General features: G+C 46.4%; 1 protein-coding gene across 1 annotated transcript; it reads left to right on the plus strand.

The window, feature by feature from the left end:
- Window positions 1–12,706: 12,706 nt before the first annotated feature.
- Window positions 12,707–23,021, plus strand: Uchl1 (ubiquitin C-terminal hydrolase L1). Its single transcript, XM_050150028.1, has 9 exons — window positions 12,707–12,815; window positions 12,921–12,932; window positions 13,380–13,508; window positions 16,000–16,150; window positions 18,731–18,816; window positions 18,899–18,946; window positions 19,509–19,575; window positions 20,490–20,548; window positions 22,634–23,021. The coding sequence occupies exons 1-9, from the start codon at window positions 12,783–12,785 to the stop codon at window positions 22,718–22,720; spliced, it is 672 nt and encodes a 223-aa protein (XP_050005985.1). The 5' UTR covers window positions 12,707–12,782; the 3' UTR covers window positions 22,721–23,021.
- Window positions 23,022–23,514: the final 493 nt, after the last annotated feature.

Genomic DNA, 23,514 nt, shown 5'->3' on the forward strand with positions numbered 1-23,514 from the left:
TGAATGAAAAACTAGAAGAGGGAGTACTTGGGATGAGGAAGGGAAATTAGTGGGAATGGAAGCAGACAACAGAGGGGAACAGGTATGTGTGTGATCAAAATATATATACATGTATGAAAATGTCACAATGAAACCCATTATTATTATGTCAACATATACATAAAGCAAATTATATTTTAAGGTGCATTAAAAAGTACAGGAAGAGCTGCCTATGTCACCTCTGCCCCCAAATTCATGTAGCACAGCACAGAGAGAGACAGCTCTGCATGAGAGAAGAGGGAATGACGCTCAGGCCATAGGCTTAGAACTCAGGCCCCGCAAACCCAGGTAGCAAAATGAAGCCCTGCCTACATCAGGCAGGAAGAGGAAGGCAGGCACAGCTGATTGCCTTAGCACCTAGAAGTGGGCTTCCTGTGGTGAAAACTTTCTGGGGCCAGGGACAATGAAGCTTCTGCACCTCACCTGGAGTCAAGTAGAGGCTTGTAGGAATGGACTATGAAGGCACCACCGCAAGTCATCCTGTACAGCAATACCAGCTCCCAATCCGTGAGCAACTTGGACTTGGGAGGACCTCTAGTGTGAAGACAGGGGCAATGCAGTTACAGCAGACTAGCGTCCTATCTGGACTTAGAGCGCCATCTACAGCTGAAGTAACAGCAGTGACCACCACCTTAGAGAAAAGCCTAAAAGACGACAAGGGAGTCAGGGGACAAAGAGGCTATGTATCAAACCTTCAACATGCAAATACCACCACAGGCCAACAAATACAAATGAGAGAAATCATGCATGACCTCATCTAATGAACGCGCAAAACTGGCCGCTAAGAAACTGACACCCAAAACCTCAGACAGCAATTTTGGTTTCGAAGATTTAGTTATTTTATGGATGTTTTGTCTTCATTTACATCCGCACACCAGAAGAGAGCATCAGATTTTTTAAAATATTTATTTATTTATTTATTTATTTATTTATTTATTTATTTATTATGTATACAAGATTCTGTCTGTATGCCTGAAGGCCAGAAGAGGGCGCCAGACCACATTAGAGATGGTTGTGAGCCACCATGTGGTTGCTGGGAATTGAACTCAGGACCTTTTGAAAGAGCAGACAATGCTCTTAACCACTGAGCCATCTTTCCAGCCCGGGCATCAGATCTTATAGGACTATAGTTATAGGCAGTTGTGGGCCACCATGTGGGTGCCGGGAATTGAACTCAGGACTTCTAGAAGAGCACCCAGTGCTCTGAGCCTTTGAGCCATCTCTCCACCCCTCAGGAAGAGAATGTAAGTAGTTGCTTTAAGGAAACTCAGTAAACTTCAAGGAAACACTGAGAAACAATTCTATACTCTTGTCAAAGCCACAACAGAGAGGTGGAAGAAACTGTAAATTCACTAAGATCCAGGTACTAAAAAATGTTCACAATGAAGTAAAAACCACAACAGAAGCCGTTTTAACTTCGTCTTCCCTTGTCATGGCAAAATATCCCTACAGAGTGACTTAATGGAGAGGGGTTTCTTCTGACTCAACAGTTCAAGGGACCACTGTACCTTATGCAGCATGGTGAGGAAGTCAAGGAGCTTGAAGCTGTTGGCCATGTTGTGTCAACAGTCAGGAGGCAGCAAGGGATGAATCTCTGCAAATGCTCATCTGTTTTTTTTTTCCCCAGCTTTATATAGTTCAGGATCCCCTGACAACCCCTATTCAAGCTATATGTCTTTCCACATCAGTTAAGACAATCAAGACAGCTCCTCCAAAGCACAGCCCAGAAGCCTCCTCCCAGGCAGTTCTAGAGTCTGTCAAGCTGACAATCCATGCTAATCATCAAAGAAGGTATCTGAAAAGAAAGAAAAAAGGTAAAAAAGGTAAAAAAAGGAAGACCAGGGAGCTCAAAGGTAAATGTGTTTGGATTTGGAAAAGAGATGTGTGTGTGTGTGTGTGTGAAATGAAATGGCCACACTTACATCATACACAAAAATAAGTTTTTTTAAAAAATAAGTCTTTAACTTGAAAGTAGAGAAGGGCCCAAGTATAATGGATTAAGTAAAAATTCTATGGATCCCCAAGCGGCAGCAGTGGGCAGTGGGTCCCCAGAGCAGCCAGTCCTAGGCAGGGATGGCGCGGTTCCCCAAGTGGCCACGAGGGACAGTGAGCCCCTTGAGGAGAGACAGACAGATGGGCATGCCATGAGACCACATTGAAGGTCTTTGAAGGTGGCTGGTCCCAGGCAGGGAGACATGCAGTGGATGAGAGATAAAGACATGGATAGGCATGCCATGAAGAGTGAGGTTGGATATTTATTTAGTGGGTTATGGAAGGGAAGAGGAGACAGGATAAGGAGAGAAGGGGGAGGAGTAGAGAGAAACAGAGAGAGAGAGAGAGAGAGAGAGAGAGAGAGAGAGAGAGAGAGACAGACAGAGAGATGGGGGAAGGGGAGAAGTAGGGATAATGGAACAAGGTAGAAGCTGCCTCTTGGGGGAGATATGGAAAAGAGAAGGGACTCAGGCTGGAAGTTGAAGATCAGCTTGCCTGGCGGTGGGGGGTGGGTGGGTGTGGCTTGTCTCTTCAAGGGACAGAGCAGACCATTACATCAAGGAAAGTCATTGCACAATGACAAAGAAGTCAATCAGCAAGAGGAATTACTGTAAATGTGTATGTACCCAATAACAGCACACAACACACAGATTAGCATTGATCAACATGAAAGAGATACATTACATGACAGTGTACAGTGCCACAACTTCACTTCAGCAATGGAAAGACCACTCAGTCTGAAAACCATTGGACAGCAGTGTGTCCTTAAACTGTGCCCTAGACCAAATGGGCACAACAGATCTTTTCAGAATATTCCATCCAACAGCTGCTGAATACACAGTCTTCTGTGCTGTGACATTCTCCCAGTTAGGTCACAGAACAGCCACTAAACAGGTCTAGGCACAGTACTCAGAGTGAGGTCATGCTGGGTGTCTCCTGCAACCACAACACAATCCAACTAGAAACAAGAAAAGTTTTAGAAACCACACACATGTCTGGAAACTGTACAACACACACTGAAACCAGCTGTTGTGGGAGGCTTGTTTGTACTGTCGCTCAGAGACTGCCAATAAAGTTAACCCTTAAATTACAACAGGCAAATGAAGAAAATAAGAAGGCACAAGCTATCTTCAATCACACGTTTAAGGTAGCAGGAGCAGTGTGGAGACACTGGAACAATCGGCAACTCCATCATGTAAATAGTTTATAATCTCAAATAAATAACCATGTTGGCACCTTAAGGACCTAGAAAAATCAGAAAAAATCAGATCCAAAATCAGAAGGAAGAAAATTATCCCAGAGTGAATGTAATGGTCTGTCCTGTCTCTTTAAGAGACAAGCCACGCCCACCCCTCTACCATCCCCCCCCATCTGCTGAGGCAAGTTGATCTTCAGCTTTCAGTCTGAGTCCCTTCTTTTCTGTCTCTCTTGAAGAGGCAGCTTCTATCTCTCCCTTCTCCCCATTTCTCCCCTCTCCCCTCTCCCATCTCTCTATCTCTGCTCTTCCTCCTTCTCCCCTTTCCCCTCCATAACCCACTAAATAAATATCCAACTTCACTCTGTATGGCGTATTTATCTGTCTCGGTCTCTCACCTGCCACACAGCTTCCTGCCTGGGACCTGGTTGCCTTCCTGGCGTGGTCTCAGGACCCACTGCCTGCTGCAGCCACTCAGGGACCTGCAGCATTTTACTTAAACCATAACAGTGCAAAACAAATGAAATGAAACAGTAACTAAAACAAAAACCCAGTAGTTTTTTGAAAAGGTGAACAAAATTGATAAACTCTCCCACATTAGCAAAGAAAACAAAGGACACAAATAAAGGCAGAGAAGAAGATGGAAACATCACAACTGAAATCCCAGAAGCGGAAATGTGGGATATTTGTACACTGTGCGAAAACATATTGCTGTGATTGGTAATAAACAACTGAACGGCAAATAGCTAGGTAGGAAGCATTGGTGGAATTTAGGAGACAGAAAGAGCTCTGGGAAGAAGAAGGCAGATGCGGAATAAGCAGCATGAGCAGTATGGAGAGATGAGGCAACAAACCAGGCGACAATGTAGATTAAAATAAACTGGTTAATTTAAGTTACAAGAGCTAGTTGAGACAAGCCTAAGTCAAAGGCAAAAGTTTTATAATTACTATAAGTCTCCATGTAGTTAAGACCTGGCTGGCAGGACAGAGAAAGACCTGCTACACGCAAAGAATCACTAAACAATTATTTGCCAACAAATTTGGAAAATCTAGAAGAAATTAATGAATTCTTTGGATACACACATTGTCATGACCGAATTACCACCCCCCACTTTTTTTTTTCTTAAAGATAGTCTCTATAGCCCTGACTGCCCTGAAACACAGTAGGTAGACCAGACTGGCCTTGAACTCACAGAAATCCACCTGCCTCTGCCTTCGAAGTGCTGGGATCAAAGGCGTCCACCACCACCGCCCAGCCACAATTGAGTCCTGGAGAAAGAGAAAAGTAAGACAAGCAGACCTGTCAGGAGCAGTTCCGTCTATCTAGGAGCCGGTCCGTCTAGGAGCCGTTCCGTCTGGTTTCAGACCAGTATGTGAGTGCTTTTCCAACGGATCTCCAGTTGAGGCAAAACCCCATGGAGACAGTCTTACTTGTCAAGAACCAGTGGACTCCAGGAGAGCACAGAATACTGCTGGGACCATGAGGCCTGGATGCTGTCTTCTCTCTTGTAATATTGTTGATTCTTTTGGTGGTTTTGATGTCATTTTTGTCAGTCATGCATGGAACAGCTGTGATCATTCCTGAAAACCTCATTTTTTTTCCCTCAAATATTTTCCCGTACAATTCTTTGGGAGCTGATGCTTCTCAGGTTTCTTGTATGGGAATGTCAGCAGTCACTTCAGATCCTGGGAGGTGCTCTAATTCAGTGCTGGCAGGATCAGAGGATGATCACCCCTATTCTGTAAATATATTTTGAACAAGATTGTTGTTCTTGATAATGTATGCCTATGTCAGTCCCCTTTTGTAAAGGCAGGATGTACCCAGTGTCTTATTTGGTCAAGCTATCAAAATGATAAGTGTTGTTTTGGATTAAAGATGTTTTGATGCAAAAGCTGGGAAAAGAAACCATAATTGACATATTTATTTTTGCTGGAGGTTAACGTTGGAAGATAGAAAAACTTGTCTGTGAGAATGGAAAGACATGCTTGTTTTTGATGCATAAAAAAAGATGGCTGGAACTTTTCTGGCCGGCAACTTGTGTGAAACTTATCGGACAATTCATTTATCGGACAATTCATTTCTCCGTGCCGACACTCTTGTCCCGCCTCAGGACCTGAACCCAGGCTGTGGTGGGGCTGGAACACAGAACAATTATGATTAGCAAGATTGAATAAACAATAAAATAATAAAAGACTCCCAGTTGAATAAGCCTAGAACTACACGCTATCGGTTCCTAGTCATCTCTGTGTCGTGGGCTGCTTCTGAAGGAGGGGTTCATGCCGCTCACAGTCCTGAAGGCGCAGTCTCTGAAATGGTGTAGCGTGCAGCTGTATGTGAGGACTGTCCTGCTGCGCCACCTCGGGACACAACGACAACAGAAACACGTGGGAGGAAGCGAGTGACAGCATCTCCAACCAACGGGTACAAGACAGGCAAAATTTCTCTTCCTTCCGTCCTCTCATGAGAACTACCAAAGGGGCTATAAGAAAATGTCACATCCCCAGGGACCAAGGGCCTCCCTTGGGACTAACCTTCCAGAGGTTCCATTACCTCCTGATAGGACAACCCGGAAGACCAAGCCCTCACACACCTACACCGCAGCAACTTCACTATTGAGTGCTACCAAATACCTCTAAAACTGGTGCCAATTCTTCATTTGTTAAAAAGAAGTGATGATGATGGGCATGGTGGAGCATCCCTTTTATCCCCTGCACACAGGAAGCAGAGGCAGGAGGATCTCTGTGAGTCTGAGGCCAACCTGGTCTACAATAGTAAGCCCCAGGCCAGCTAGAGATATGTAGTAAAACCCTGTCTAAACTTAAAAAGGGCTAGTGCCAAGAGGAAGAGGGAAGAATTTTTTCCAAACTCACTTTATGAAGCCAGCATTATCTTTTTATTACGATTTTTAAAAATCTTAATTATATATATATATATTCAAATATATAAAAATATAATTTCAATACATATATATGGCATACAGAGCCAGAAGCATTGGATTCCCTTGAAGCTGGAGTTGCAGGTGGCTGTAGCCACCTGATGTGGGTGCTGGGTTCTAAACTCTGGTTGTCTCTGCAAGAGCAGTACACCTGCCTACTTTTAACCACTGAGCCATTTCTCTGGCCCCAGGCCAGCACTGTCTTGACAAAAATACAGCTTCACGCCAGAGTTCCTAATAAACACCAAGTCACAACTCTCCAACAAACACTAACAAGCAAAATCCAACAATATGTTAAAAATATTATCCACACAATCGCATGGGATTCATCCCAAGCAGGGAAGCATGGCTCAACACAGGTCACCAAGAGATGTGATCAGACACATCTGTCCTTGTTAGGGTCACTGTTATGACCAAAGTGGCTTGAGAAGGAAGGAGTTTATTTGGCTTATGCTACCACACCATAGTTTATTATTAAGGGAAGTCAGAGAAGGAACCTGGAGGCAGGGGCTGGTGCAGAGACCATAGAGAGATGCTGTTTACTGGCTATCTCATTGTGGCTTCCTCAGTCTGCTTCCTTACAGAACCCAGGACCAGCAATAAGACAACAGAGAACAAACAAAAACACAAATAAATAAATAAATAAATATCTCCTAAAATGGAAATAATGAAGGAAAGTCAGCAGCACCTGAGGATACCACTGGCTCAGAGCTGGCTCCACCACCCAGGGCTGATAGCACCACCAATCCCTAATTAAGAAGCGCCCTACAGCCAGACTTTATGGAGGCATTTTCTCAACTGAGGATCCCTGCTTTCAGACGACTCTAACTGACGTCACGTTGGCACAAAGCAGACCAGCACACAGCCCAACAAAATGAAGCACAAAATCATTCCAATGTCCACAGAAAGAGTCCTTGATAAAATTCAAACCTCTTTACGATAAAAGAGGAGGAAGGTCTTTTTAACATGATAAAGGCCAGATATAACAAGCCCATAGACAGCATCATTCTGAATGGGAAGAAAGTGGAAATCTCTGTCTTTAGGTTATTGACCACGAACGACAAGGATGCCAACTTATGCCACTGTTATTCCACATGGTGCTGGGAATCCCGGTCAGCAATAAGGCAACAGAAAAATAAATAAACGAGACAACAGCATCCAAAATGGAAATTCCGAACAAAAGTCAGTAGCACCTGAGGATACCATGATATTTAAATATGCATAAGCCTGCTTAAAGACTCCACCAAAAATCTTAGAACCAACAATGAATTCAGCAAAGAGATAGGATACAAAATGAACACACACACACACAAACCCAGGAGCATTGCTGCATCCCAATAGGTAATTCTCTGAAATAGAAGAAAGCAATGCTGTTTGACACAACCAGAGAGAGACACAGACAGACAGACAGACGGACAGATAGACTGACTGATAGACAGAGACAGACCTGGAAATTAACTAAAGAAAACTGAACGAGAGTAATTGACAGGACACGAAGAGATAGTAAACCACCTGCGGGATTAGACAAACCAGTATTGTTAAGCTATCCACACCACCTGAAGGGTCTACAGATTTCACGTAATCCCTATTAAAATAACAATATTGTTCTTCAAAAAACTGAGAAACATAATGAGGAAGAATAGCCAAAACAACCTTGAACGAGAAGAACAAAGGAGCGTTAGGTTATTGATCCCAAAAAACACAGAAGCATCCCCCTCCATTTCTCTTGAGGAGTTTCACAGTTCCAGCTCCTGTGTTTAGTTTGTAACATGCTTAGCGTTGATGTGGCGCGTGGTGAGAGACAGGGATTCAGTTTCATCCCTCTGTGTGTGGGCATCCCAGTTTCCCCATGTAGTGAGCACACAGTCCTTTCAATACTAGTCAGCTTTTTGGTACTGCAACCCATACCTGAGATAAAACAGTCTAAAAATATAATAAAGGTATATGTGGAGGCTTCTGTCCGTGACCGGTTGGTTCTACTGCCTTGAGCCCGTAGCAGCATGTTACATTACGGCAGAATGGGTGGTGGAGAAAAGCCAGTTCAGGTATGGGATGGGAAAGGGTCAGGGTCCCCAGCAACTGGAAAACCTCCCAGTAGGCTCCATTTCTTAAAGTTTCTGCCCCTCCCTTAGCACCAGGGACTGGGAAATCAGTCTTAGCATGGATTTGAGTAGGCATTTCACCAAAGAAGATTCCTAAGCAACTAACAAAGCATGAAGAGAGTCTCCTCTGAAGTATTCAGGGAACTGAGGAAGGAATAAGGGAAGTTTTGTTTCATATGTGTTATAAAGGGTTAGTAAATAAGACTGATAATTATAGGCAGAAATATAAAATAGTATGGGCACTTGGGAAAACAATCTGGACTACACTGTGCAGCTCAACGTAGCCTTGAACTCATGATCTTCTTGCCTTAGCATCCCAAGTCCTGGTACCACCGGCAGGCAATGCCAAATCCCACTTGTGGCTCATTGAAAGGTTACAAATGATATAAATTTTAAAATAAACACTTAAAAAGTTAAACAGTTGCTATTCAATCTAACATTTCCACTTCTAGAAGCCAGTGAAGGGTGAAAGTAATTGCCCACATAGTTATTTATAGGGAAATGTTCGGAGTCATATTGGTCAGGGTAACCCAACCCGGAGACAAAGGGAGCACCCAGCATCCAGTGAATGGGAAATTAAATGTGATGCATCTGCAGAATAAAGCATTTGTCAGCAACAGAAAGGAACTGACTTCTGGGGCACGCTAACAAACCAGCCTCGGAAACAGGCTAGATAAAGAAGACAGTGACAATTATCCATGGCATGAGTCCGTGTGAATGAACTATCTACAGAGCCAGAAAATGTCAGCGGCAAGCTAACACGGAGAGGAAACTCATTTCAAAAGGGGATAACTCTTGCAATAAAGAACTATTTTAGTATTAGACCGTGGTGATGTTTGCACAAAGGTGAAACTTCACTAGAAAGTTCTGCTGCGTTCTCACACGGGTGGATTTTATCTGCCCACCGCCTCAATGCGTTGCTAAGGAGTGTTAGGGTTGTCTGAGAATTAAATCCCCATCACATCTGGCTTCTTAATCAACCTAAAGATTACCCTCTCCTTTAAACACACTGGCACAGAAATCATATAATTCCTTTCCTCCATAAAACGAAACCACACTTCTTTGTTCTCCACATCATATACCCACCATGTTGCCAGCCATTTTGCACGGTATTTTGACTTTCCCTCTCTGTAAGATTTCAGGGTCTCTTTTTTTTTAAAAAAAAAAACTTTAAAAAATAAAGTGTGTGTGGGTGTGTGCACGTGTACACACACACTTGCATGCCCATGGAAACCAGAAGAGAACATCAGATCCCCTGGAGCTATAGGTGGTTGTGAGCCTTCAGATGTAGATGCTGGAAGCTGAGCTCTGGTTCTCTGCAAGAGCTTGTGTCGAGTTGCCGCAGACCTACCTAGCACAGCAGACATCACTAATCAATCATAGCGTCCCCGGGGGCGGGGGGGACTAAAAACCCTTTGGAAGGCAGTGTGCTGGGAACTCACTATGATTAAAAATGAAATTGAACTTCTTGCTTCTGCTAGAGACAAAGACTGGATTAGCTTTATATGAAGCTTAAGATATCTGAAGTTGGGCACGGTGCCACCTGTTTTTAATTCTAGCACTTGGAGGGCAGAGGCAGGTGGATCTGAGAAGTTTAAGACCAGCCTGCTCTACATAGTGTATTCCCGGTCAGCCAGAGCTACACAGTGGGATCCTGTCTTAAACATATTTTTTTTTACCCCCTTTGTTCCACATACTACTCAGAAAGTCAGGTATTATACTCATTAATTCATTTTTAATGAATTTCTCAGAAATGTTTTTCCTTATGACTTTTATGTATTAAATTTAATTAACTTATGGTATGGGCATGCAACAGGATCTTGCTAAGGTTCCCAGGCTGGCCTTGAACTATCTATGCAGCCCAGGCTGGCCTTGCATTTATGATGCGCCTGGCTCACCCTCACAAGGACTAGCATTACACCACTCACCTTGTGTATTTAATTTTAAGTACTTAAAATCAAAATACTGTGATTGGTTTTCAGTTGGCACTTTTCCAACTTCATAATATTGTAACCGTAGAATTACAGGGGAGAAAGAATTCCTACACAGGTCAGCTGCACTATAATCGACACGCAGAGCTTCATACATGCCCTTGGTATGTACATCAATATACTCACAAACCTGTGGGACCGTCATGGGCTCCCTATCCGTCCCACCTTTTTATTGTGCACTCGTTTCTCTAAATAATCTGACATCTGGATTGTTGAGACTCAGCCGCAGGTGTGGCCTCTCTAATGCTGCATTAACAAAACAGTACAGAACTGTCGAGACCCCTCCCCCCTTACCCCCCAGTCTGCCTGGCCAGCCAGGTTTACTGCCAAAGGAGACGCTAAGCGCCAGCCCGCACATCGCCCGCCCTATTGTTTTTCTACAAGTTATGAGTCCTAGAATCTGGCTGAGATCTGTGAAACTTCTTGCCTTGCGATTCTGGCACTGCCGTGCACTTATCTCCCACGTTTAAAGATTAGGACAAGATAGATCTGGGTCTACTCTCCTTAGAAGTAAAGAGTTATTTAGTGTATTGTTCCCATGCTTTCTGACATGATAGACCATACATATGTACACACACACGCTTGCACACACACACATACACACGCATGTGCACACACATGCACAGACTTGTTTGTTGAGCGAATAACTGTGTACTTCCACAAAGTCTTCTGGCCATGACTTCATAGAGCTCTAACTAGAGCTATTTTGGCAGCAACCGCCCTCTGTTGACTGCTGCCTACCCATCAGCCTTAGCTCAAATGCAATTTTCTGTCTGACATGCCTTTTGAATTCCCTCCACTGAGTTAGACACTACGTAAGAGTTCCACACTAGATAAGAGCTACAAGAGGAAGTTTCCATAATCGTTTCTGGATTCACCTTAAAGTTCACAAGCTCAGTGACCAGCAGTCGTGAGTGTTCAAGCAATATGTGTGGAATGAGCGAAGAGAACTGGAAACGCAGCTTGTCTCGGTCAAAAGACAAAAATGCGGCCAGCGTAACCAGGTGTTTTGGGTTGTGTTCACCTGTCTTGAATCTTCTTTATTTAGCAACTTCATTGAAACGTAAATCACATAGTGTAAAATTCACTCATTAGGATCTGACTAATGTCTTCTTGCCTCTCACTTGGTATGTGAAGGTCATTTTTTTTTTCCTGATGGGGAAAGGGGAAGAAAACCGAAGTAGCGTGTTGCCGAATCTCAATAGAGAACAGTCCCTTCCGGCCCCATTTTCCAGGGCTTGTTCTTCTGCCTCACTTCCCAACTGTGACACCGAGCAAATTCACGTTTCTAAGCCCTGGATCCGGATTTATAACATTTCGCCAGTGCCATATCTTGGTCGGACCCTCTCAGGATGAATTATGATGGCCGAGTAAAGGATCCAGCCAGAGAGACGGCACTGTGAAACAATGCTGGTTCCTTCTCCCCCATCCCCTGCTAACCTCGGACTCTCAAACAGCAGTCTGTTCTTTCACCATTTGTTCTGAGCAGATTTTTTTAAAATACCCAACCTGCCTGCTTCCTGAGTCAGCTCCTCCTGTGGGTTAGCTTTCCCGACAATTGATGCAATCTGGTCCCTCCTTCAGCAGAGGCTTTTTCTTTCCCTCTCTTGAATGTGCCTATTAGAAAGAACACAACCCACCCAAGATCATTACAGAAACCATGGTTTCCTTACTTCCAATTCCCTTTCTTCTTTGCTGTAAGTATTGTAGACCAGAATCTTATTACCCCCAAGCCTCTGTTCTTTGAAAATGGCTTTTCCCATCAAAAGAAGAGATTTTCCCCTTAAGCCTCTTGTCTCAAAATCGCCTATCTTTTCTTTGACCTGCTTCTGCTAAAGTCTGTATTCTCCGTGTCTTGTATTTACAGTCTCCGCTTGTACCGCTTCCCCAGGACCCACCGGTTCTTCCCCTGGAGTCACATTACATCAGCCTCACTAATGCATATCGACTACATATCAGATGTTTTATTATAGGCAGTCCATTAAAAAAATAAGCCTGGACGCAGGTTCGATTTAACATGGAGGACAAATTGTCTGAGGTTAAGGACAAACTGTTCCGAGATGCGGGGTGAGGGGGACGACAAATATTTATATTCATATTAAATATCTATATATACCTGTTGAGTTTGTGCTTTTTCTCAACTCTTCAGAGACCCTCGAACTTTGAAGTGATTGAGACGGTAAAGGATGGGTTTCCAGAAATTTCGCCCCGAATCAAAAGCTCCATTTAAAAGGCTGCTCCATGCGTTCAAGTAACACCCACCAACAAAAACCTCCACAACCACCAGATTATCTCACCGGCGGCGAGTGAGACTGCAAGGTTTGGGGGATCGACTGTACCACTTTGTGATTGTGCAGGGGGGGATTCGAGGCCGCTTGGCCGTCTTCTTCGCCTTGGCTCTGCCCCTGTCTCCCCTGCTCCGGCTTCCCCAGTGCGTCCGGCCGGCGCTTTATAGGTGCAGCCTGGGCGGCTCCGCTGGCTGTTTTTCGGCTCCGTCGGATTGTGGTTGCACCTGTGATCCGCAAAGATGCAGCTGAAGCCGATGGAGATTAACCCCGAGGTAAGCGTAGCTGTCGGGCCGCCACGGGAGCGCACGGCCGGGCCTTAGCTCCGGCCAAAGAGTCAATCGGGTCGCTTTATTATCTTTTTTGCATTTGCCTTTCAGATGCTGAACAAAGTGAGTGGCTTGGTGCGCAGCCTCTGTCTCTCTCCCCCGGGAGCATCGTCAGAGACGCCCAGCCGGCCGCGCCCTGCGCAATGGAGGTGGCCAGGCTGGGGCGCCCTGCTGGATGTCTTTTCTGCCCTGAGTTATTTAGGGATGGGGGATGACCGAGAGATAGACCAAAGGGACCCGGACAGGAGCGAGCGCGGGGAGCAGCTTTTGAGGGCGTGGCAACTGCCTAGCGGACCCTGGTCCGAGGGCTTCGCGGGAGCCACGTGTGGGCCGAGCTTTGTGCTGTGTCATTGCGCGGCTCGGAGGGTGGGACGTCGCGGAGGCTCCTCCTAGACTCGGGTGGGGACCTGTGTGTGTGTGGGGGGGGTGCGCGTGCTGACTCCACCCCCTAGCAGGTGCCCATCACTTGTCTGGCTCTTTCCGCCTGGCTGCCCTGTCTCCTCTCTGCAGGTGTTGGCCAAGCTGGGTGTCGCCGGCCAGTGGCGCTTCGCAGACGTGCTAGGGCTGGAGGAGGAGACTCTGGGCTCAGTGCCATCCCCTGCCTGCGCGCTGCTGCTGCTGTTTCCCCTCACGGCCCAGGTAGGGTGAGGTTTGTGATGGGCGGGTCTCAGATGATGCACAGTGTTTTGGGATGCGCTCTTAGTCCGCGCTGCCCCCCTTTCCCGTGGGGTAGGGAATAAGGATTGCGCCTCCCTGATTTTCGTGGTACCTATTCATTGGCGCTCCTATTGTAATGGCCATTATTGGAAGACATGAAGCGTATTGGATCCTGTTTGTTTTTCTAGTTATCCAGAGGAACTCGCTTGGTTCCATCCACTTGGGGGTGGCTGTGGTTTCCTTTTAAGGTCACTGTTTGGTTCTCAGACTTTCACTTAGCTGTAAATTGAAGAGGGCCTGGCTTGCTTAAACCAAACTGTACCCTTAATTTATCACCTCCATCTGCGTTTCTGGTGGATTGGGGGCTCTTTCCATGTGTACCCTGCAGCAGGCACACTGTTGAACCAGCTGTTTGAAAGCTGAATCATGGGTGCACAGAATCTTTTCATCAGCTGTCTCTACCTCTGTGACCTTGTGTCTTCCGCACAGTCATGGAAACAGCCTTGCATTTTTTGAAAAGGTCTTCCATCTTCCAGTGTTCGGGGATGTATGTGACGCCAACACTGAGCGTCAGACACAAAAACAAAACAGTGGGATGTGTGCTGTCTTACCGTGTCCCTGCAAATCATGGCACCACCTGTCTCCTGTTGCTGTCAATTGCCCGCAGAATTTAGAAGGGGAAGAAATGGGCAAAACTTGGAGGCATTGGCATTTCTGGCCTCACTCTACATGGGATAAGGTTAAATAAATACCATCCTAAGGGCAGGTGTTCTTGGAGCGTTCTATACCAAAACTAAGCTGTATGGAAAGGTCTAGGCCTTCCTCCTAGCAAATGGTCTCTCGTGAGTTCAAACATGTAGTGTGGAAGATCCCAGTGACCTGTCTCCTAGTCGAAGCTCTTATTGCAACCCTTGCATGTCAGGCCGGCTTCCTTGACTGCACCAAAGCCGGCGTCTCCTGCTTGATCGAGCCGTTCCGGAGCTGCTCTTGACGGGCCCCATGATGACTTGGAGGTTTTGAGCAGAGCTCAGGCAAGGCCTCTGGGAGGCAGTGGTGCAGCCTGTTTGCTTTCGGCTGCTCATTGGTCTCATTTTGCAGGCTCCAGTGGATCTTTGTAGAGAACATTCCAGTTTGGCTGACTGCTGTTTTATCCTGTAGCTGAGGTCCAGTCTGCCCCATATGTTGAGTACCTCGTCTGCAGATGTTATGTGTAAAACACTGAAGAATTTTTAATGGAAAATGAAACTTAGTTCGACTTCCATCCATAAGTTGATTTAGGAACCGTTAGTCTTGACTCCGGTTATGTTGGGAAACCCTAAATGAACATCGTAATTCACTTTGTGGTGGTGAGATTGTTCTAGAAGCATCTCTGAACAAGGGCACAAACTAAAGGGTGGCGCTAGTCTCACAACTGTAGCTGATTGGCCCTGAAAGGTGTGCAAACCCCTAACAGGGACTACGACGCCAGAACTTCTTAAGGGGCGGTTCAGTTCACCCTGTGGGACAGACAATCCTGCTCCCGTTCTAGAGCCACGGAGTAAACACACGCTCCACTTCCGTGTACAGTAAACGCAAGGCTGCTAGACGCGGATCAGGCTGGCCGATGGGCTGGGTGACTTCTGCTGGCTGTGGGCAGTCGGCATCTCCATAGCAGTAGCACCTGCTTTTAATTGACAGTTCCTAACTGCTCAGGGCTTTCAGACTCGCCAGTGAGAGGAATACAGTCTCCTGAGTCATTGCACGAGAAGCAGGCAATGAATTGAGTAAATGCCGTTCATATGGCAGAGTCTCTCTCGACGATTGCTACCGTTCACCTCTCGGGTTAGACTCTCTGCCCTGCTGAATCTCTGGCAAGGATAAACCAGTACCTTGTCTTCCTCTTACAAGGTGAAAAGGTTTTGATTTTTGTTTTTTTTAAATCATTATCCACTCCTTGTACCAATGCCTTTCTAAAACAAAACAAAGGGGAAACAAAGTCCTTGCCTCCACTTGCCCCTTTCAGCAGTTAAAGCCTGTTTAAATACATCAACGTGCACACAAATGAAACAGTTAAGGGACGGAGAAACAGACACCAGCTGGTGCTGCCCCTGGGTGTTAATCGGAGGTTGTTGAGGACACCTGTATGAAATACAGCCATTGTTCTTGTTGAAGGGAGAAAACCCCGTGCAGGGCTCTTTCCGGATCTCCTGATACCTCGTCGCCAGCTAAAGGTTGCTGTGGTGTCTAGACACCCTTGGGCACCATCCAAGGCTCTACCTGCACTGCAGCATCAGGGTGGAGCCCATGGCCTGCCTGGGGAGGGGAGGGAGACTGTTCTCTGGGCACCAGCCAGCATCTAGAGCCATGGCTGCTGCTCCTAGTCGCACATCCCACTGTGCATCTCTTTGGAACTGGCTGGACTGCCGTGAGCATTTGCATTTTGAGATAAAAAAGAAAAAGAAAAATCCCACCCTTTTGTCCCCCCTATTCACAGCATGAGAACTTCAGGAAAAAACAAATCGAGGAACTGAAAGGCCAAGAAGTGAGTCCTAAAGTGTACTTCATGAAGCAGACCATCGGAAACTCTTGTGGTACCATCGGGCTGATCCACGCAGTGGCCAATAATCAAGACAAGCTGGAATTTGGTACTTGGGGCTGAATAATTTGGACATCTGCTATTTTTTAAGCGTTTTTGTTTTTATTGCTGTGGGTGTGTGCCATAGCATGCCTGTGGGGGGTTAGAGTACGTACAGCTCTGTGGAGCCCTCTCCTCCTACTTGGAGGTTGAGGGGGGACTGAACTCGGGCTGTCTAGCTGGCTCTGTCATCTGCTGTTTAAACTTGAGACGTGGGGCTCAAAGTTCACAGCTTAATGGTTAATTTCAGCACTAGATAAGCAGACACACCTGATGGGGCAGGACAGGATCTCACTCTGTAATTCTGGCTAACCTGAGTTGAATTGAATAAACTCAAGGTGATCCTCTTGCCTCAGCTGCCTGCTGGGGATTACAGGTGTGTGCATCCACACCTGTCTTTACAGTTGTTGGAAGCCTGTTAAATCACACAGACTACTCACCCGGATCCAGTCCCACGGAGTTTTGCTCTTTCTCTTTGGAGGGGAGGAAACTAATCCAAGTTCCTGCTGCCCCCACCCCCTTCACAGTGAGCTTCCCGTGTAGTCTTTTCTGTCTCCCTTCTCTTCTCGCAGCTTTGCAGTGGCTCAGGTGAGAAAAGAAATACTTGAGGGCCAGCTGGTGTAAAGATTCTCATATACACTCCTTTTAATTCTCAAGATTCTAAGGGACTAAAGGTAACAGCCAGAAGATGTGGATCAGTAGGGTCTATCTGCAGTAGTTCTGTGTCCCCTAGTGACAGAGGGGCCAGGACGGCGGAGAGCCACTGACTCAGGAAGACATAGCAGTAGGCTGAAACCTTGAAGGATGCAGCTGTGAGCATAGTCAGGCGCAGGGCTTCCGCCCTCCTCCAGGGGAAGCTGAACGGGATGTAGGGAAAGATGTCTGAGCCCGTAAGCCTGTGAGAGAAGCAAGAGTCAGCAAGAAAATGTTACGTTCATGTAGCAGTTACCTGTGATTTAGGCCAAGAATCAGCAAAGTTTCTTAAAACACTGGAGAATAAGTCTTTTAGGCTCTGAGAGCTGTGTGGTCTCTGACTTTGTAGCCGAAAACCTGCCACAGAAATGCCGGAAGCAGATGGGCATGGTTGGGTTTACTTAAAACTTTATTTATTAAAAAGAAATAATAGGCCAGGCGGTGGGTGGTGCACGTCTTTAATCCCAGCACTCGGGAGGCAGAGGCAGGCGGATCTCTGAGTTTGAGACCAGCCTGGTCTACAGAGCTAGTTCCAGGACAGGCTCCAAAGCCACAGAGAAACCCTGTCTCAAAAAAAAAAATAGTAATTTGCCATCTCCTAAATTTGAATGGTTGCAGGTGGCAGGTGGCTACAAGTTGAATATCCTCAGCACTGTTGCCCCTGCAGATCAAATATAGACCCAGCTACTCAGGACCGAGGCAGGAGGATCACTTGTGCCTATTCAAGGCCACTGAAACCTATGTCCAAAAAAATGTGTTGCTTAGCAGTTAATTTGTCTAGCAGTGCAAGGCCCTGGGGTTGATCTCACACACATACAGAGCCACACACACACACACGCACACACACACACACACACACACACACACACGCACACACACTTACACTTACATAAACATTTGTTTTCACAACAATGCTTGGATTAAAAAGTACCCTTATGTAGTTTCTAAATTAGAATGCTTGCTTGTCCATAAGTACCTAGGTCTATAAGTTCTTTTTCCAGTCTGGTTGTGATGAAGCTGTCTTAGGAAGCTATGTTTGGTCCTTTTTATTTCCTTTATGAATCCTTACTTTGACTAGAGTCTATTCCCGGGACCAGGGGGAATGTTAGAACCATGGTAGAGCCAGGATCCAAGAGTTCATTTGACTCGGTCCTTCCATGGAGTTAGAGGATCCCCATCAATCCCAGGTTTTGGTTTTCTTTTTTTTTTTCCGGTGATGGGGATCAAGTCCAGGGCTAGGCAAGTACTATAGGATTGAGCCTACTCTCATCCTCCCCAGAGTTTGAAATAATCCCCACGAACCAAATCCGTTAAACTTAGAGCCGAGTTGGAGCTGAGGTCATTTGGAACCGTTCTTGCTGCAGCGGGGTCTCCTGCCGTCTGTACGCATTCCATTGAGCAGCGGCAGTGCTGATACCAAAAGGTGACTGCGCTGGGCTCTAAGCCAGGGAGCATAGGTGTCCATATTTCTGTCTTAAGACATCTATGCTAATGGCATTCTAGGTGTTCCGTTTGCATTGGGAAGTGTTTCAGAGTCAGCCGCAGACATAGTAGGTAGGCTCTTCTTTTAAGGGACTAGGACCCCACAAATACATGATTCAAGTATATGGATGCTGTAAGGAAGTGGCGAGATTTGAGACATGGGTGGGGCAGGATTGGGGTGTCAAGGACCAGGTGAAAGAAAGAGCATCTGCACTGGAAGGGTGGGGCAGCTCTTCTGGCAGCAGCAAGGGGGGTTGGGAAACTCTGTAAAGGGGCAGCTCATCGACATCCCTGAGGCCGTGTATAGGTCGAGGTGGGTCGTAGGGCCAGGCGTGCAAAGGCCTAAGTGGACAAGAACTGTGTGTGCCCTCTTACACTGTCCAATCTATGCTAATGTGTACCTTTTCTTTTGAAGAGGACGGGTCAGTCCTGAAGCAGTTTCTTTCTGAAACGGAGAAGATGTCCCCCGAAGACAGAGCGAAGTGCTTTGAGAAGAACGAGGTAGAAAGGGTTTCTTGTAGCATCGCTTTTACATAGCTCTGGAGGGCTGCACCGCATGCTAACGGCTTTCTCTCTCCTGCAGGCCATTCAGGCGGCCCATGACTCCGTGGCCCAGGAGGGCCAGTGTCGGGTAAATACCAATACAAGTATAGACCTGAGTCAGGCTGAACCCACGCGCCCTCTTGTCTCCTGTGAGATAGTTACAGGAATCATTTACTGCAGTGCAGTGGCCTGCAGGTGTTGCCCAGCAAGGCCAGCTGACCCCAGAAAATCCTCCTCTGATAACATGCAGAGTTGATCTGTTTCCCTCCAATAGTCTGAGAAATCTGCCTATCAATTAGAATAAGTCAGTGGTCGATTCTGTGATTAGCTTGTAAGAGCCCGTGGGTTCAGCTCTAGCGCGAAAAAATAAGTAAGCCATGGTGTGTGAAACCCCCTAAACTCAATGCAAAATTTAACTTGGAAGCCAGGGCCTGCATTGGCACAGCTGTCTCCTGCCTTCTAGATTTAAAGCAAGATACCCTTCCCTGCGCCCGATCTCCTTCCCACTAAAGAGCATGCAATTCATAGGCCTGCAGAGTTGGCCCAACTGTTCCAGCATTTCCGCCTTTCACTCTTAGAGAGTAAGAGAATGATTTTAACTAAGTTCATCTACTACCTCACTAATTTTTTTTTCCTTGACTCTTTTTCAGGCAGACGACAAAGTGAATTTTCATTTTATTCTGTTCAACAACGTAGACGGCCACCTCTATGAACTTGGTATGTGTTGCTCCATCTTGGAATCCAGTAGAATATCTCTCTTATGGACAGCACCGGTGTGTGACTTTCCTTCCGGCAGTATATATGCAATGATTTATGATGCCATAACTGTATTCCACTGGGGACATTTAGCCCTCTGTCACACCCAGCTGGCCCTCATCAGGCAACTAAAATGCCCAGTGACAAGCCAGTGAGGTCAATCGAGTGGCATTGGTTGTAGGGTTCATGGCACTCCCCCACCACACTTACGGTGTCCCCTAACATCGTCCCATTTTACACGGGGATCAGTGCCTGAATATTACATTACAGAAATGTAAGGTGAATTTGGTAAGATTTGTTTGAGACAGGCTGTCTTTACCAACGCCTGGCTGTCCTGTAACCCTTGAACTCACAAATCAATCTGCCTTTACCTCCTAAATGCCGGAATTAAAGGCATGCACCACCACTCCCGGGTTGTAAAGTGAATTTGGATCTGTTGAACATCATTTCTATTTATGGAAATGAAAAGGAATATCCATCTTGTAAAATTTGTCCCTTTTACTTTACTGGAAAAGGCTCATAGCTGTCTCCTCTCAGACTTAAGACTCCCAAGGGCAAAGAAGACAGGGAGTCGGCTGACACTAAAGCATTCTTTCCGGTAGAGACTGCCTGACGCTGTCTTATCCAAAACATGGGGGTACAGTTCCCCGTTAGGATAACTGGGTCAGACCTGTGTGATCCCAGCTGTAGACTAGAATTATCAGTGTCTGTGCAGGAGTGCTCCAACTCATTGTATCCTGTTGCTCTGAGATCAGGTTTCCCTCGTGGGAATGATAACAGCCTTTGGAAGAATCTAAAAATCCTCCTGGGTTGGGCAACTACTGTATTCTGGAAATGTGTAAGGAAAGCTGACCCGCCCGGCTTCTCTGTTCTAGATGGGCGAATGCCCTTTCCCGTGAACCATGGCGCCAGTTCAGAGGACGCTCTGCTGCAGGTAATCCTGGGAATGCCTCTCTCTCCGCCGCTTCTGTGTAACTGTGCTGACATTCAGAATGCCAGCGTCAGCTCTGTTGGGTAATGGCATTCTTTAGGGCTTAAAGATCCTCCAGGCATTCTAGCTGCCTCACTTTAGAGCGGGTGGTTTTAAAACAGGATCCTTCAAAGAAGCCCCGGCTAATCTGTTTCGTGTGCCATATTTAGTTAGAATGGCTTGAAAGCCATTGCTTGGCTTTCATGTGGGATTAAGGTAGCCCTTGTTTCCCGGTGGGGTTACACCATCCCTAGAGAGTAGAATATCAGTTTTCTTTACCTTCCGTAATCCTCTGATGCTTCTCGGTCCGGGTTAGCCTTGTGGGGTATATGTTACAAATGTTGGCTAGGTAAATTATATCATTTCTTCCCCCATGGTTTACTGGTATTGGAGAGCAGGGGATGCAGGATCACTTGACTAGAGAGGTGGTGTGCTGCTCTTACAGAGGACCCTGGTTCAGTTCCCGGTACCCACCATCCAGGCAGCTCCCAGCTCCCTGTCATTGCGGTTTTACAGCATCCACAAACGTGCACATACACATTCTCATAACTAAAAACAGCGCTGGAGAGACGGCTGAGCGGATGGGTGCAGACACACTTACAGAGGATCTGGGTTTGATCCCTAGCACCACATGGTGGCTTGCAATCATCAGCAGCTCCTTTTCCAGGGGATCTGAAGCCCTTTTCTTGCCTCCACAGGCACCAGGCATGCAAGTGGTACCTAGGTACTCATGCAGGCAAAACATCCATATACTTAAAAAAAAAATTAAAAAAAATGGAATCTTTAAGATTCAGGACTGTACACCTATCCTGCTAGAAGTGACTATTGAAAACTCAGTTCTGAACTGTTTGGGCCTTTTTGACCTAAAAATACATCTTTAGAATAGAATCCTGATGCTGTTGCAAAGGAATGTCTTATGATAAAATGTGAGACATTGAGGTATGTCTTTATAGTGGTGGCAACAACAGCTGATGTTCCCTCAGCACTTGGTGCACACAGTGGAGGTCAGCAAAGGTTGTCTGTGAGGAGAAGATAGGAAGTTCTGGGGCTTCGTGTGATGCGTGGCTCTGTGACCGGTGCCCAGAGCTGCTTCTGCCACTCTTAAGCTCAGCTAGACGGTAACTAAACAGACATGTCTACCCGTGTCTGCCAAAGGTTTGTTCACCAAACTGGCAGGAGGCTGGGTTTGGCCTGTAGGCTGCAGTTGCTGACTCCTAGGCTGGGTGATTCCCTAAGTGAGTTCTACCATCTGTTGAGTGGTCCCTTTAATAGTGCAGGAAGTGAGACTCCTTGCCCCCTTCTCCAAGATGAGGATCCAGAATACAGATTAATGCCTGAGGCTTCTGTGAATTCAACAGTGGAGCCCTGGGTCTCAGCCACTGTACACTGAGACCCTTTTTTAGGGGACCAGGCTTGGGAACATCAAGGATCTGGTCACCTCACATTACACTAGTGTAATGCACGATTCATTAAAAACTCAAAGACTGAAATTGGGGTTCAACCCGAAGACCCAAAAAAACAAAGTAGCCAGCCACTGGCTCTTACCTTAACCTCAGTCCAAAGTGGTGATCCTGGCTCCAGGAATCTCAGAATGGCACAGCGTCTGAGAGCTGTCTCCTCCCATATTATAATCTTCTCTAGGGCTGGGATTAAAGGCATGCACCTCCTAGTTTCTATGGCAACTAGTGTGGCTACTGGGATTAAAGGTATAAGTTACCACTACCTGGTCTGTAAGGCTGACCAGTGGAGCTGTTTTTTACTCTCCGAGCTTCAGGCAAGCTTTGTTTATTAAAACACAAATTAAATGATACTCTACTAGTGATACCAAACCTAGTTATACCAAACCAAGCACGTGGAGTCATTTGTAATCGAGGAGTGCGCATTAAAGCTGAGTCTGTGGTATAGCGCCCTGGCGCCTGAATCTTTTCCGTTGCCTCGTCCTTTAAAGTGGATGAGGGTAGACTGCTTGACTAGGCCTTGGGAACGCTTTCTCTTTGCAATTCCTGTCTCCGGCAGGTTCCGTATACTAATACCATCCCTCCTTTCCAGGATGCTGCCAAGGTCTGCAGAGAATTCACTGAGCGTGAGCAGGGGGAGGTCCGCTTCTCCGCAGTGGCCCTCTGCAAAGCCGCCTAAGTCCTGGGGGAGAAAACCAGCCTCCCCTTCCCCTGGGCAGGCCCACGCGGCCCTGCCCTTGGTCTGCAGCTTTAGCACTTAGAACCACAGCTGTCCTCTTCCGTTCCACAGCCCCGTTACCTCCACCCTTCCCAGGCCACCAGGGAGCTCTGTCACAGCCACGCCAGCGTGAACCTCAGAGGCAAAGCGGTTACCCCTACTGTGTCTCGTACCTTAATATCTACGGCTTCTTTGGTTTGTGTCTGTAAGTCAAGGCTTTGCGTGTGGTTTGTCTGCCCTTAAAAGGAATAATAAAACTTTTCTGCTGGTAATCAGAGTATCAGCTGATTTTTATGTCCCCATCCCCAGCGCCAGTTTTACAGATGTGATAGTTACTTTGACAAGTGAAAGACAAATGATGCCACAGAGACCAAAGTACTGTGGGACAATGCTCTTGTACCCTGTAAAGATTTGTCACCTGTATTGATTTAATAAAACTCTGATTGGCCAGTAGCTAGGCAGGAAGTAGAGGCAGGGAGATGAGAATAGGAGAATTCTGGGAAGAGGAAAGGCCCAGTCTGCAGTTGTTACCCAGACACAGAGGAAGCAAGATGAGAATGCCTCTCTGATAAAAAGGTACCAAGCCATGTGGTTAACACAGACAAGAACTATGGGTTAATTTAAGATGTAAGAGTTAGTTAATAAGAAGCCTGAGCTAATAGGCTGACCAGTTTATAATTTAGCCTCCTGTGTGTTTCTTTGGGATTCAATGGCTGCAGAACTGGATGGGAAAGTAACCTCTGTCAACACCAGTG

This window comes from Alexandromys fortis, unplaced genomic scaffold (assembly GCF_014885135.2).
Source record: "Alexandromys fortis isolate MF-2015 unplaced genomic scaffold, M_Fortis_MF-2015_v1.1 scaffold_0, whole genome shotgun sequence".
NCBI classification, from domain to species: domain Eukaryota; kingdom Metazoa; phylum Chordata; class Mammalia; order Rodentia; family Cricetidae; genus Alexandromys; species Alexandromys fortis.

Excerpts from the sequence above, each read along its gene's own strand:
- Uchl1 (XM_050150028.1), top strand. The coding sequence starts at position 12,783 with ATGCAGCTGAAGCCGATGGAGATTAACCCCGAG. Across the intron at positions 13,509-15,999 it reads TGTTTCCCCTCACGGCCCAG|CATGAGAACTTCAGGAAAAA; the intron begins GTAGGGTGAGGT and ends CCCTATTCACAG. Across the intron at positions 18,947-19,508 it reads CCCAGGAGGGCCAGTGTCGG|GCAGACGACAAAGTGAATTT; the intron begins GTAAATACCAAT and ends ACTCTTTTTCAG.